Raw genomic sequence first — 15,864 nt, 5'->3', positions numbered from 1 at the left:
AAAAAAATTACTCAATAATACACAAGCAATTACATGTGGTTTAATCATTGTGAGAATGTACAGCTGCCTGGAAAATTAATTTTGATTAGTATATAAAAATGATCAAACTTACCCTTTATACAGCAGCAGGTAAAATAAACTTAGTATTATGTGAAGAAACAAATATTGGGCAATGCCACTTGTGTTGTTTTCAGTAACTAAGAAACATGTTCACACAAACAATCTGCTTGAACCTTTCTCCTAGTCTGGAGAAAGTAATTTAGTTATTAGTTATCCAATATTTTACCTGCTCACAATCAGATTTTTTTTTTCACCATGATTTAGAAGGTATTGCTTTCTTAATAATAACTTTCTACTGAAACTGGTTTGTGTAGAGGCATTTTGAATTTATATTATCATGAATTTGTGTATGTAGTTTACACTTAAAAGTAATTCCTGTCATAATAGGTTTATGAAAAATGGATATCTCTATGCTATCAACTCTCCACTAATTCTGACAGAGCTTTGTTTCTTTTGTTTTGACTGACCTATTTTCAAAGTTGTTGAATGTATACAAAAATAAACTGGAAATATTAACATAGTTTTGTTTGTTTTGACAAGGCATGGCTATCATAAGTTGAAAGACTAATTTTCTGACATTTTAAAAACAGTCAACATTTATTTACTAAGTGTAATCACACTTTCTCCTAGAATGCTTCTACAAACTTTATAAGAGATCTATTAGTTCATTACATTATCTATAAGTGAATGCTACTTTATGTACTGTGTATGATTTTGAATTTCTTATCACAGTTTACTCCTAATATATCTGTCATACACGTCTTGAAACTGAAGCTTGCAGTTGATGTTAGCTTGTAGTTTGTTACAGAGCAGAAAAACTCCAGACATTTTTCTATGGAGTGAATAAGTTTCTTCTGGTGGTGGAGTCAAGCGGTGATGCATCATGGTGGGAATCAAGTTATGGATCCTTTTTGTTGTATCTTGTTGATCAAAGTCAAAATTACTATCTTTGGAAAAAGCTTCACCTAGGATCATGACAGCATCAACATGAGCCTTCTTCATAATCTGAAATAATCAAAACACATTAAAAAAAAAAGAGAAAGCGAGCAACTCAAACTTATTACACATTATTGGTCTGGACTGCTACTGAAATTAAATCACTGGTTATTCAATAAAATACATCTATTTGACTTGCTTCTAATATGCAATAGAAAATGACAACTGAGCTGAAGTAAAACTTAAAAATACTAAAGCAATCCAACTGAGAAACAAATGGCAAGTCTTTAGCAATCATAAAAAATCTACTGTTGTGATCTTTCAACACTATAGTATTAATTTTTGCTTTCTAATACATCTATGTAACATCAGGATAGGCTTTTGGCTGCTTCCATGGTTCATCCTCACTGATGACTTCTGGTATTGAATGAAAGACCCAGGCAGAGAATTTCTTCATTACAAATACATTTTGTTGATGTCATTGCATCTTTTGAACTTTCTGCACACTGACAAAGAGTGATTATATATAGTCAGTGTATGTTTTATGATCATTACTGTTATTTCAGTTCTCTTTTATACACAGAAATTGAGATGCTAAAGTAAGTAGAGCTTCTAAAAGAGAAAGACAAATTTAAAAACCTCATCTATTATGGACTAAGTAAACTGAGTTGCTCTGGTTATCACATATTATTTAAAACGTAATGCTTCACAGTTTCCATATTTTACAACTAAAAAAAAACCTAAAGAAAATCTTTCTTTAAATTCTGGTCAGTTCCTTTTATTAAAAAAAAAAATAACAGCATGAGTTTTCATTGCTTTTGAAATGTATAGAAAAGATCAGTAGTTTGTCTGACCAACATTGAAAAATCCACTAAAGCATATCAAAACTAATCTCTTGTCAACTCAAAACATGATACATCCTATACAGTAGCCATCATTATATAAATAAACCCAGAGTATCTTTCAATGATAATTCAATAATCATAAATCTTCTGTCAAAATTTTAAAAAAGTCTGTTGCCATATACTTTAACCTACCTGACAGTTATATCAATTACCTGGTTCTTGGAGGTATTGAAACCAGGTTTGAATCAAGTTGCAGTGGACAGAGAAGAAAAAGAAGCCTATGGTATTGGTATATTGTGTCATATCCCTCATGTGGTATTAAACTTGACTCCATTCTTAAGTTGTTTTTTTTTTAATAATTCTGCACTCTACCAGTTTCTGTATCTTAAAGCACTTTCATTGACAAATCTTGTATTTATCATGGACATTACATCTTGCACAAACACATTCTTTTAATACTTATCAGTACACTTTTGAAAAGTAATGGAGCATGTGGGGTCCCAATGGATCACAGCACAAAATTACCATTACAGTGAACTCTGGATTCAAATCCCAGAAAACAGCTGCATTACAACTTTTATTAGGGTTAACAAGCAATGTGAATAACATAAAAATATATGCTTTCTAAAGAAAGTGTGTTTACATTGTTCCTCAGTATACAAATTAGTAGTATTACACCATTACTTTTACAAACAGTGTATCACAAAAATGCTGAAGTTTTTATTATATTCCTATACTAAAGTCATTATCCATCAATATATGATGAGATTACCAAAATATTACAAAAAAACTGAAAGTGTTGACTGAATGACTAATCCTGACTCGAGAACCTGTAGTGCTTATGGATCCACGGCTGGAAATTCTCAAAGCCGAGCCCTCAAGTGTACATTGTAGGTCATCTTAGGTCCAATCAGATTCCAACACAAATTTACCCTTATAGTAAATTAAGGATTCAAAATCCAATAAGTAGGTTATTTACAACAATTACCAAACAAGATTTTTATCAAATAGGCATTATAAGCAATCACCATAGAGAACACTTGTCATTGAATGAGACACACACACACATACCTCGATGTTATGAACAAACAGACCAAATAATACTGTACTACTTTGATTTATTATCCACTAAAGCAGCCTACGTATTGTAATAAATTTTCAGAAATTTGTTTCGTTTATAGTGACTCAATGAATAGTATGGAGTGTGCCTGGACCACAGGTAAATGTTGGATTATAGGTATGTATTTCATCTACCTGTTTTGAAAACAATAGCATCATATCAATCTAATGTTACTGCTTGACAATTATACAAATGGGTGTGAATTTGTAATGACTATGTAAAAAGATACATAGTTGAGAAAGTTGTTGGGGTTCATGTGGACTACAGGTGTGTTGATGTTCTCATTTCAAAACTACTATTTTTCTTTGTTTTTAATCCCTCATGAAAGATACACATTCACAATGATACACTACAAGTTAGGTCACTAAGAAATGTCATTTCTCATTTCTGGTATACAGTTATTATAATATATACAATTAACATATTTAATGGTCCTTCTCTATTTACTCCCAAAGAAGACAAATCCATTTTCTGAAAGCACTTGGGGGGGCAGGGGGTTCTTTTCTCTTACTTATGTCAACAAGAGATACAACTCAAATGCTATTTTTACATAAAACATTTAAAAACAAGGGACTTCCTGGCCCATACAGACTGTTCCACCCACTAAAGTGTGAAGAAAACCTTGAAGGTAGTGCTTATTTTTCAAATATTTATGAGGCTCGTCACTGAATTCTTTAAAATTTACTGTTTCTGCCACATCTGAAGGCAAGTCATTCCAAAAGCCAAGAAACACCCTAGAAAAATACAATTATTTTAGCTGAAAATGACATACAGATTATCTTAACTACAAACTACTCTTTAAGGAATAACTACGTGCTTTGTGTAATACTGATTAATCATGAGTTAAATCAGTGTATAATAAGTACATGAACCTTTAACCAGGCCAACATCTATAACATATTATGTAATGGTAAAGTTTACAACTGAGCCAACATTGTAGTTTTTGATCATTATTTCATTATCAATCATATATTTAGAAAACACCTTTAGGTTCATTATATGTCTTAAGTGTACATGTTTAAGATATGTTAACATTTATGGGTTAATGTTTTGTGCATGCAAATACAGAAATTATAATACATTTCTTTTAAAATGGAAAGGGTTAAGTTATATGTTTTTATCTTAAACACCCACACATATGATACCAATGCCAATCTGAAGGTAAAACTTCCAAACCTGGCCCCTGTGTACAAAAAAATGCCAACAGTGGTAGAACACCACCATGGCACTGTACAGATAGGAAATGACTATACTGAACTTAGATGTCCACAATGCTAGTTTAAAAAAATAACAACTCAGAAAATGAGTCATTTGTGAACCTTGGAGAATCTAAGCATTGGTACAGACTAACAAGATTGATAAATGAACACCAGTCTCCTATCTTCTAAGGCCCAACAACCAATGGGAATGAAACCAAGAAAAGCTAGTATGGCTCTCTGACTCTAACCCTAGACCACCCAAATTCTGATAGCCATAGAACTAAGTTGCAAAATCTGGTGGTGAAGATGTGAACTGAATGACTAATCCTGACTCAAGAACCTGTAGTGCCTATGAATCCATGTCTAAAAATTCTCAAAGCCGAGCCCTCACAGATCTAGAAGGCATGCAACGATCACCAATGTTGCTGGTAGCAATTCAACTAAGCAGCATAACCCTTGGATATAGATAGAACCAATTCCTGGTACCAAGGAACAGATATTGTGACTCTCTAATATGGGAGGAACTATGACACAGTGTAAGACCCAATGAAAGTCGAGATGACAATGACACCAGGAATTAACATAGAAACTGACAATCAAACCAGTGTTCCAGCTCATCATCAGTTAAGTTGGTGATCTTTAGATTAACTACAAGCTAAACCTTAGAATCCCCAGTTTTGAGAAACAGATGTATTATTTGTGATTTGGAATATGCTTTCACCTGGTGGCTAAATCACATAAGTTTCTACAACCACAACAAATAAGCAGAGTTGTCTCTTCATGAACCACAATTGTCCATGGATGGAGAGAAAAACCAAATATTTGCATCTCAACCTTACAGCCATCAATTGAGGTGCAGGCTCAAAAGCAACTGGGGAAAGACCCAAAACAACATACTCTAAATGGACTAAATTATTAAAACAATTATTCCAAAGTGGCCTCCTTTTTATTTCTTTTATAAACTGTTCTAATTATTAATGTTTGAAACAATCTTTTGTCAGATAAGTTTGTTTTGTTTGAGCAAAACAACAATGGGCCATTTGCTGTGTTTACTATAGAGAATCAAGCCCTGAACTAAAGTGTTGTAAGTTCATAAACTTATCACTGTCCTACAGCATGAACGAAAAACCAACAGAATAAATAAAGGTGCAGAAAGAAGTAAATCTAAATTCCCTCAAGAGAAAATTAACTGGGTGACAGTAAGAATGCTCAAAGTATCTTCAATGATTGCAATATGTAGAAACTTTCTGATAAATGCTCCATCAAAAAAAAAGTGATAACATTATTTGAATGATTAGTTTTTATATCATACCACAACAGAAGGCACACTGATGAGGGTGGAAAGTGTCACGAGACAAATATAAGCCAATGCTTAAATGGGCAAATGAAGAAAACAAGTGTATAATGAATTAGAGACTAAAACCAAAACAGACAATCACCTGGAAATTAATAAAACAATTCACATGAAAAAATGAAGGAATATCCCATATTTGGAGAATTGAAAGATCATTCCTTGGGAAAAAGTGGGACAGAAAAGTCAGTCAGCAACAGGGACAAAAATACTCGTAACACTATCCTTCAGAAAACACACATTAAGAATTAAACATTATATATATGGCAAGACTTGCAACTACCCAATCTCAAAAGAGGAAAAAAATATTGTCAAAAACCATCATCATAAGAGGAGGAATATAATGTGTCTAAAACAAAGAAAACAGAGATAGGTCTAGCATATTCTGTAGCAGAAGCCTGGAATATAATCCATGCTAAGGTGAAGAAATATTGACAAAATCTGGGCTGTCTGAAACAGGTTTGGCTACTATACGAGGAAGAGGAGTAGGTGCTCACATAAACAAAATTAATGGTAAGAAATGTGGTAGTGATAGAAACACAAGTAATACATGTTATGTGTTGAAGAAAAACAAAATAGTTAACCAAACTAACAATTAACCTGGAAGTATCACCACAGGTAAATTGAAATTAATAGTCACTGGTTAAACCTAAGCTAACAAGATATTTAACTTAATTAGTGATTAGTCAACAAGTAGAACTACAGGTAAACCGAAAATAATAGATATTTGTCAAGCCTAATTGAACAGAGCAAGACAAAGAATATTACTAAGCTCCAAAATTAAAATCTTAACCTAAGAATAAGTATAATAATAATAATGGAAATGAAGAAAATGGGAATTTGTAAAATGAAATAATGCAGTCTATACATCAGACATAATGTATGGAAGAAAAACAATGTAATTAAATGAATGATTGCTATACCAGTAAGGTGAATTGCAGGTAATCCTAAAACAACAAAGACCTCTAGTATCACTGGTATAGGAGAAAGGATACAACCAAGCATAATTTCTAACCTGAACTGAACTATGAGTATTGACCAAGTTAACAAAACTTGCTCATTTGTTTTTTGTTTGTTTTTAATTTTGCACAAAGTTACACGAGGGTTATCTGCGCTAAACATCCCTAATTTAGCAGTGTAAGACTAGAGGCAACTAGTCATTACCACCCATTGCCAACTCTTGGGCTACTCTTTAACCAATGCATAGTGGGATTAACCATCACATCATAGCACCCCCATGGCTTAAAGGGCAAGCATCTTTGGTGAGATGGTGATTCAAACCCGTGATCCTCGCATTATGAGTTGAGTGCCTTAACCTCCTGGCCATACCGGGCCCTTAACAAAACTTATGGTATAGAACTTAAATAATTACAAATGATAATATAACAATAAAATTATTCAAAGACAGCAGACTGTATGTCAAAATGTGTTGGCACCCAAACTCGAGGCAAAGCCCAATTAAAGTCAATTTATTGGACAGTCAATATGACGAAGTAAAGCTGAAAGTCTTACCACAAAGTACCATGACCTGATGCCTTTGTCAATGTGCTAACAGAACATATAACCTCCAAGGAGGTAACATAGAATTCATAAGACAAAATTAAAAACCAACTACAATAGTCTTGGCAAGAAAATAAAGTTTTTGTAATGAAGTAATAACGTCTGTAACCAAGTAGAATAATTAAAGTTACAATTATTACTATTGTGTAATACAGAACATACTTGTTTGGAGAAATGTAATACAGTGATATGGAAAAACATTAAAACACTTGAAAAGAGCACAAACTAAACATTATACCACAAATACTTCCAAATGAGAAGTGGTAGTTTAATATAATTGAATGGAGAGAGTAACATGTATCAAATTAGTATGTTACAATCTTATTGGTGGAAGGTTATCACATAACCATTTGCACGCAAGATGCATTGGAATCAGTCAATTCCAGATGGGTGGGAGCATCAAGGTTTGTAGCATGTGCAAAAAGTTCCCCTCATATAGAGGGCAGCGCTAAAGTAGTCTAACTATTTATGTAAGAGAAGGTAATATACTATATCAAAATTTTCCTCACTGAAATGATATTTTTTACAATAAGTAAGGATTTTACTAGTGTTGATCAGAATAGACAATAGGAAATTAATTTACTGCCTGAGTGCCTTCACAAGAACTAACATCATAAGGTGACTATTCATCAGTAAAAGTACTATAAAGTTAGGAAACAGGTGTATAAAACAGTTAACTTCAACCTCTTAATAGTTTAAGTAGTTTTCTTGCTATGCATATAAGTTCAAATTTTTTTCAACTGGGCTTTCAATGATCTGATGTCAATATAAAGATGGTTAACCTTTTCAATATTTGACCAAATTTTGACATTGGGTGGGTAACGTTTTAAATAATTGACATTTAATTAGAAAATTTTACAAGATTACACTTAACCTAATAGATCACTTAATGGGAACTGATCATTATGGTTAAATTAATGAGCTATATACTAAAACAAAGTGCTCAATGGTTTAACCTGTTTATTCTACTAAGAAATTTTAAAAAGCAGTATCTAATTAACTTTCAATTACTCCTCTATGGTAGATGTTTATATATGGTCATATCATTTAACTGTGATGCTTAAACTTAACAAGATATGAACTTTCCACACAAAAGTTGCAAAATTGTAATATGTATACATATATATAACAATGTACAATGTTTATTATGCACCCCATCTTCCTGTGCAAATTTAAATGCCCTTTAGTTTATTTTAGGTCTGGTGTATTCCAGTTGGTTATTAGATACTCTTTTCTCTAATGTTCTATCTTTAGCTTACCTCAGACTCATAACCTGTTAAAAACCCCAATTCCAATGAGTATTTTAGCACCCCTTCAGAATTTTGGTCAGCTGCAGCTTTTATGACTTTCATATACTTGTCAACAAACTGTTGACTGAATTCGCGACAAGCCCCAAAGTCTAGCAAGGCTATCTGAAATGAAAGAAAAAAGTCTGAGCTGTAACTGTAAAAGTCTAGTTTAATACAATTCAAAACAATTTGTGACTTACTTGTATATGTACCCATAACAAAAAAGAAGAAAAAAGGATAAATTCAGTTCAAAGTACTTGAAAAAAAAAGTCCACTTTTGTAAAACAATGTCTAATAGAATGTTTGGGGACATAAAGATTAGCATTTAATCCAAAACATACTTTATGAATCCACAAACTTTCCTTTGTGCATAGCACTTCTTGGCTACACACACTCCCAAATATGTTGAAGTGTTCAGAAGTGACAATTGCATCAGTCCTTTAAACAATGGAAAAGAATGAATCTGATTATATGCCTTGCTTTGTAGATGCCTGTTTATATGTAAGCTCTAAAAAGACGTTGTAGAGCCCATATAGCCAAAGTTACAACTTGGACATGTAAATATGTGTACAATATAAGAGCAATGTGTTACTGCATCTTGTCTTTATATTCAAAATAACTACTTAGATAAAGCAAAGGTTTAAAGATAATTCTGAACTAACGTATTCTCAAGACAGCTGGTATGGGTATTAAAATTTTAATTACAATAAAGTACAGAATCGTGTTTCGATCTCCTCAAGTTAACCTGAAAATGATCTAAGAAAGATGAAATGTTGTTCATTTTATTTTATTTTAATGAAAGTTTTAACACCCATACCATCTTGAGAATAGATTTTTACTCAAATGTGTTTCTTGTCATCATGAATTCTGAACTTAACATCAGAGTAAATTTTATTATTCAAAATAGATCTAATTTTTTCCCCTTAATTCTATGATTACAAGTAAATGTTAAAATACAATAAACCACTTCTTTGTTTCCAACTTCTTTACTAATTTTAGAAATGTACAAACCTTTTAAATAATTCTTAATAACATTATCAATTAATTGTACAGGAAAACGTTTTTTTTCCCTAATAAAACAACCTTTACATTTTGTATTTCTTTATGGAAAGAAGGAAAACAACTAACTATGTTGTAAGCCAAATGAATTAAATTATGAGTTACTCTTTTTTCAAATTAAAAATGTAAAAAAGTTTTAAAATTAAAATATTGTCCTCTAAATGTTGGCTTATGATAGTACATAGTTTCAAAACTTCTAAATTAACAGTATCATTGAAACGTAAACTATTAACTGTTTGTTCTTCAACTGTAAATATAATATTTCTATACAGATTGTCTAGATAATTTTTTAATCTTTGGGTATCAGATTTTTTCTTAAAAAGTAAAAAAGTATCATCAACACATTTACAGTATAAAGGATTAACCTTTACCAAACAACTTTTTAATCAACTTTCCTCATAAAACTTGAAAATGAATTACCCAAACATGTTGCAACACTTAAACCCATAGACACTGCATCAAGCTATTTGTAATGACACCATTAAAAAACAATTGACTCTTCGGTGACCAATTTTTGTAGTTTTATGAATACAGTACTTGTTATACCCTAACAGCATCTAAATTTTGAAACACTAAATTATTACTTAACTCATTTACGAGGTCTGTTCAAAAAATACGTGGACTGACGTCATAAAACAAAATGTACTTTATTTAGAAGATACAGGTCTGGGACCCCTTCAAAGTACTCTCCTCCCCAACGTACACACTTATCCCAACGGTGTTTCCACTTGTTGAAACAGTCCTGGTACGCTTCTTTTGTAATGTCCTCCAGCTCCTTCGTCGCATTTGCCTTAATCTCGGGAATCGTCTCAAATCTTCTTCCTTTCAAGGGTCTTTTGAGTTTGGGGAACAAGAAAAAATCGCAAGGAGCAAGGTCAGGTGAGTAGGGGGGGTGGGGGTGGGGAAGAACAGTGATCGAGTGTTTGGCCAAAAACTCACGAGTTCTGAGGCACAAATTTCGCAGCAACGCGGTGCATCTTCAATTTTTCAGTCAAAATCTCGTAACAAGATCCAACTGATATCCCACACTCTTCAGCAAGCTCCCTGACAATCAGTCGTCGATTTGCCCGCACCAGGGTGTTGATTTTGTCGATGTGTGGGTCGTCAGTTGACGTGGAAGGGTGTCCAGGTCGCTCATCATCTTCAATGAACTGTCGACCATCCTTAAAATGTTCATGCTACTTGAAACATGCCGTACGCTTCATAGTAACATCATTGTAAGCCATGTTAAGCATAGCAAAAGAAAAGTTTCAGTCGCAGATTTTCCAAGTTTAACACAAAATTTCACAGCAAGTCGTTGCTCCTTCAGGTCATTCATTCTGAAATCTGCCAAACAAAAAAATCGCACTTCACTTAAAACCACGTAGCTAATACACAAATGAAGATATCTGCAATCAGGAAATGGCGTCATAATCAGCTGATCTGTGTGAACCTAGCGACACCAAGCGGATTCCCCTGGAACCAACTGGAGCCGTGCAATTCAAACAGTCCGTGTATTATTTGAACAGCCCTCGTATGTCATTTAATGGTAAATTTATGTAAAAGGACTTGATGTCAAGACTGGCAATACAGACATGTTTGTCAAAAGCTGGTTTTGATAAATCTTTGGTTCATCAAACCTATTTTTTACCATCCATTTATTGGTTACACAATATTAAAAAAACTGCTAGCTTGTAAGCAAAGGTATCTACACTTGACACAATTTATCTGATGAGATAATTTAATTTATATATTTTAATAAATATATATTCATATATTTCATAATGAGAACCAACTAGTCTAATGTCATTATAGATGTCATCCAACACCACATCTTCTCTTTCTCATTAAATTTTTTAACAAATAATTATTTAAATGCCTTTCTTTTGTTACTGTAGGATCAGATCATAAAATCTCTTAAATTTAGTATTATCATTTAAAACAGTTAAAACTGTATATCATCTTTTTTTTCTTCAAATTTACTACACCATTCCCTTCATGTGGTTCAAGAATTATTAAACTTTCAAGAAGCTTAAATATTTTAAATCCAAAATTTGTTCTTTAGATAAATTCTTTGAATTTTATTTGAGTCAAAACTGTAGTATCCTGAAAGTGCAAGACCTGACATTTCAGTAAATATGTTAAAAAATCAAATATTTTCCTCATCTGTTGGTATATATATAATTTCTGTAGTAACTGTCCAAACCTAGAAGAATATTCTACATCATCTAATTTTTTAGGGGTAATTGAAAATAGAAACTTTGTAACAACATCCTTCTTTTCAGCTGGAATTAACTGATAATCTGAGAGATTATGAAAGACCTATGCAGGATCTTCTAAGAATGTAGGCACACTAAATTCTCACACTTGAATTCGTAAAACTTTTTTTCATTTAAACCTTGTTTGATTCAAAATCTTAATTTTAGGATAAACAATCACATTATTAAAAAGTGTGAAATCTAAATCTGAGACAATTTCTTTCAAATTCATCCATTTATTTTGCAATTGTTTACATAATTTCAATTTATGTATCAATTCTAAATTTAAGAAATTTTGTGAAAATTTATAATACTTACTAGATCTTAACTTATAATTTACCAATTTAAACTTCAATAACTTTGGAACTCAAGTATACTCTACACATTCATGTAAAACATTTACATTCAATCTCATTTTCTATAGGTTCAAATAAACTTTGTTAGGAATCCAAAATTTTTAATCATATCTTTTATATCTTTAATATATATTTTTTCAAATATATTTTAATTATATATTTTCAGAATTATATGAGCTTAATAACACTCTCAATTAATTGTACAGAAAAACTTTTTTTTTCTGTAAAACAACCTTTATGTTGTTTTAAGAATTATTTAAGAGGTTTGTAGTACACTCCTAAAAACTAGTAAACAAGTTGAAAACAAAGAAGTAGTTTATTTTACAATTACTGGTAATCATTCAATAGCATTAAATTCAGAAGTGTTTCTAACCATTGCTTTGTTTAAATAATTATTTCAAATATAAATACAGAATACTTATGAGACACTGTTTTTACATAATATATAAATTTGCATGTCAAGATGTAACTTTGGTTATGTGGGCTCTACAATACTTTGTCTGAGCTCATGTAATAAAAACTATGCACAAAACACAGCATACAATCAGTCACCCACCTTTCATCACTGGTTACAAGACTGCAACACAAATGTCATTTCTTAACACTTCAACATTTTGAGAAGTGTATGTAGCAAAGAAATGCTATACATGAAGAAAAGTTTGTGGATTCAGAAGATACATCCTGAAATAAATGCTAATCAAATAGCTTCACCTTTGTACCCGAGACATAAAGGTTAAAATAGTAGTGAGAATTAAAAACAGTACTTTACATAAAACTGTTTCTATATTGCTCACCATAACTTACAAAGAAGCATTATTATTAATTAATTATGATCAAAGCAAACTACCTACATAAAACAGAAAGAATAACCCTGTAAGTAACACAGACAATTTAATAAATCAGTCTGACTAGGTATATGCAAAGTCATTAAACAAAAACCTACAATGATTAGAATGTATTGATTCATTAGTTGAGTGAATATCTTTGATGTTAGGAATCTTTTTTAGTCATAATCTCAACAACAATAATATATGAAGTTTAGCAAGTTTAGGAGATTTAGGTTAGTCATAAATCATATAGTAAGTAACAATGCATAATAATAATTAATATATGACATAAAATAAATAAATAACAATAAATCTAACAAAAATCACCTGGTCATTTTCAGAGTTGTAGAAAAAATTAGACCAGTTTGGATCCGTCTGCATGAATCGGAACACAAACAGCTCCATTAAGCACAGCTTCAAGAGCCATTCTGAGATCTTAAAAACAATGAAAATAATTAGTATCAATATCTCTACTCATATTTAAATGTGCATAAAAAAGAAGTATAACTTTATGCAGATTCAAGTTTTCTTATGCAGAGAAATTATCATTACATATTTGTCTGAAACACTAGGTAATCTAAATTAATAATAAATTTTTAACTCTGTAATAATCTGTGAATTTTAATGTGGCAGTTGTTATTAGTATCATAATTAAATTGTTAAAGTTTTCAAATTCACTTTAAACATTGGTCAAACAAGATTATTCTGTTCCCACATATTTCATATTCTGTACCAAAGTAAAGAATTTAAAGATATAAATAGTAGGATTTTATGAGAAATTACAAAAATTATGGTGTTATAAAACACATACTAAACATTTACTGCTTAACTGAAATCTATACTTGAATAATGCAATACTGAACTGTTATAACCTTAATAACTTCTTTTTTATACATCTAAATTGTTAGTTCATATCCGATCAATAATGCCTACTTGTATGTGCTTTCTATCACCTACTTGTTTTAACTTTATATATACATACAAGCAGCTATATATATATATATCTTAAAACAAAATGCAAGTTTGTTTGCACACTAACTTCTCTGAGCCTATTAGGCCACTATTAACTAAAATTGTATGTAAACACTATGAATTATGGGGAATGTCCTAAAGGTGGTCAAAATTGAACTTAACCTTATTTCTATTTTGTAAAGCCTGTTGGTTAATTACTCACAACCTATTCAGTTAGTCTCAAACACTCTTGGAAGGCTGAAACTTTAGACAGTGTTAAATATTTCAAAGGGATTTGAGATCAAAGCATGAAAATTGCTGGATTGTTTCTTAAACAACCATGCTTTTCACATACTCAATGAAATGTAGGGTAGAATCATCTCAAAATCTTTATTTGTTGGTATATGGAAAGTTAGATGCAAATGTTGTTTATGAAGAAGCTTTGTTATAATTTTATAAATTTGTGATAAAGTTTATGTTCAAATTACTTTGAAATATGTGATTGTTGTTAAAACTCACATTGCTTTAAACATTCCCCATCAACTGATGGAGATTTCAGCTTAAACACACAAATACACATATAAATATACACATATATACACACATATTCTGGATGCTAATCAGTGATGTTGAAAAAACTCACTTGTAGAGAAAAAATATATACATATGTAAAAACGGCTTGTTTGGGTTGAGAAAATATTTTACGTAAAGGAGCGAACAATGTTTCGACCTTCTACGGTCATTGTCAGAAGGTCAAAACATTGTTTGCTCCTTTACGTAAAATATTTTCTCAACCCAAATGAGCCGTTTTTACATGTATATATATTTTTTTATTCTGTATGCTAATTTCATGAGAATAGCTTTGAGACTAGAATAAAGTAGTTTTAAAGATTTTTCACTCTGTTTGCATCTTGTTGAGTCAAAAATATCAGTTTCCATGTTACCAGCTACATTACAGTTGTTTGTCAAATACTCCAACAACAGATGAAAACACAGACCAGAAAGAGATGACTTTTGACTTCTACATCTTAAAACTTGTGTATTACAAACTACTCTCATATCCACATCAATCAAATGATGGCTTTTCTCTTTCATAAGTGAAAGAACTTCACTGAACATTGCGAGTATAATACTCTTCAAAAAGTTACATTAAAACAAACATACAGCCACAGAAATACCAAAAGCTTCTGATTTACCTCAACTGCTACAACCCTGCAGAGCATAATTTACTGAACATTACACAGCAGTCTCACTTGTGCATGAGAATATGTTTAATTGGATCTTGTGCATTGAAACTTTGTGCACACAAAATATATTGGCCCTATGGAAAAAAAACTTACTTTTGGTGCAAAAATTCAAAGTTTGCATTATTCCTACAAAATCATGCACTATCACATATATTAGTTCTACGTAGTGTAAGCAGTTCAGTACTTACATATTATAATAATATATCTTCTTATTGCCTGACCTTATATCATTGTTACAGGTCAGATTGTACATCACAAATAAACCAATTCCACTGTTTTTTTCATGATTTATATGAGAAAATGATGACTACTGCAGTTAGCAAAATAAACTATCAAAATTAACATTTTTATGAATATCAGTCATGTTAAAATTTGATTAGATATATAAACCTGAATTTTCCAATGAAAAATTTAAAAGTTTAAAATCCAAATTAAAATGAAGCACCATACTGTTCCCTCTCTAATTATTACCTCATTCCCCATCCCCCCATTGTAGAGACCAGCAAGCAATACTAATAAATGGTAAATGTCACATAGGTCACAATTTCCCTGCCTTTATTTGGCCATAGCAACAAATTTCAAACCTGCTTTGGCAGTGCTGATCACAGAAAGTTACCAGTAAATGGCAGAACGACTTCATAGTTATGAACACTCGACATTTATAAACAATGATTACCATATTTACTACAATAGTAAGTATGATTAGTTAGAAATAAACAGATTATGTTTGCTACCACTTACTTTAGATATATATTTCTTATAATAGAAGCATTATCATACAACCTAGTTAGTCTCAATCAATACCTCTGCAGTTTGCAATGACCCTA

At 31.4% G+C, this 15,864-nt stretch overlaps 1 protein-coding gene across 6 annotated transcripts in view; it reads right to left on the bottom strand.

The window, feature by feature from the left end:
* Nucleotides 1–628: 628 nt before the first annotated feature.
* Nucleotides 629–15,864, bottom strand: part of Coq8 (ubiquinone biosynthesis protein COQ8, mitochondrial) — a 68,507-nt gene continuing 53,271 nt past the window's right edge. For all 6 annotated transcript variants that reach the window (XM_076455505.1, XM_076455508.1, XM_076455506.1 and 3 more), the window contains exons 11-13: nucleotides 13,167–13,274; nucleotides 8,331–8,483; nucleotides 629–1,065 (exon numbers count right to left, since the gene is read on the bottom strand). In XM_076455505.1, coding sequence (XP_076311620.1) covers nucleotides 787–1,065; nucleotides 8,331–8,483; nucleotides 13,167–13,274 — 540 coding nt within the window. In that variant the 3' untranslated portion in view covers nucleotides 629–786. The remainder of the gene's footprint in view (nucleotides 1,066–8,330; nucleotides 8,484–13,166; nucleotides 13,275–15,864) is intronic.

This window comes from Tachypleus tridentatus, chromosome 9 (assembly GCF_004210375.1).
Source record: "Tachypleus tridentatus isolate NWPU-2018 chromosome 9, ASM421037v1, whole genome shotgun sequence".
Classification (NCBI taxonomy): Eukaryota; Metazoa; Arthropoda; class Merostomata; order Xiphosura; family Limulidae; genus Tachypleus; species Tachypleus tridentatus.
Note: the sequence above shows the minus strand (reverse complement) of the source record. Positions and strands in the feature narration are given on the sequence as shown.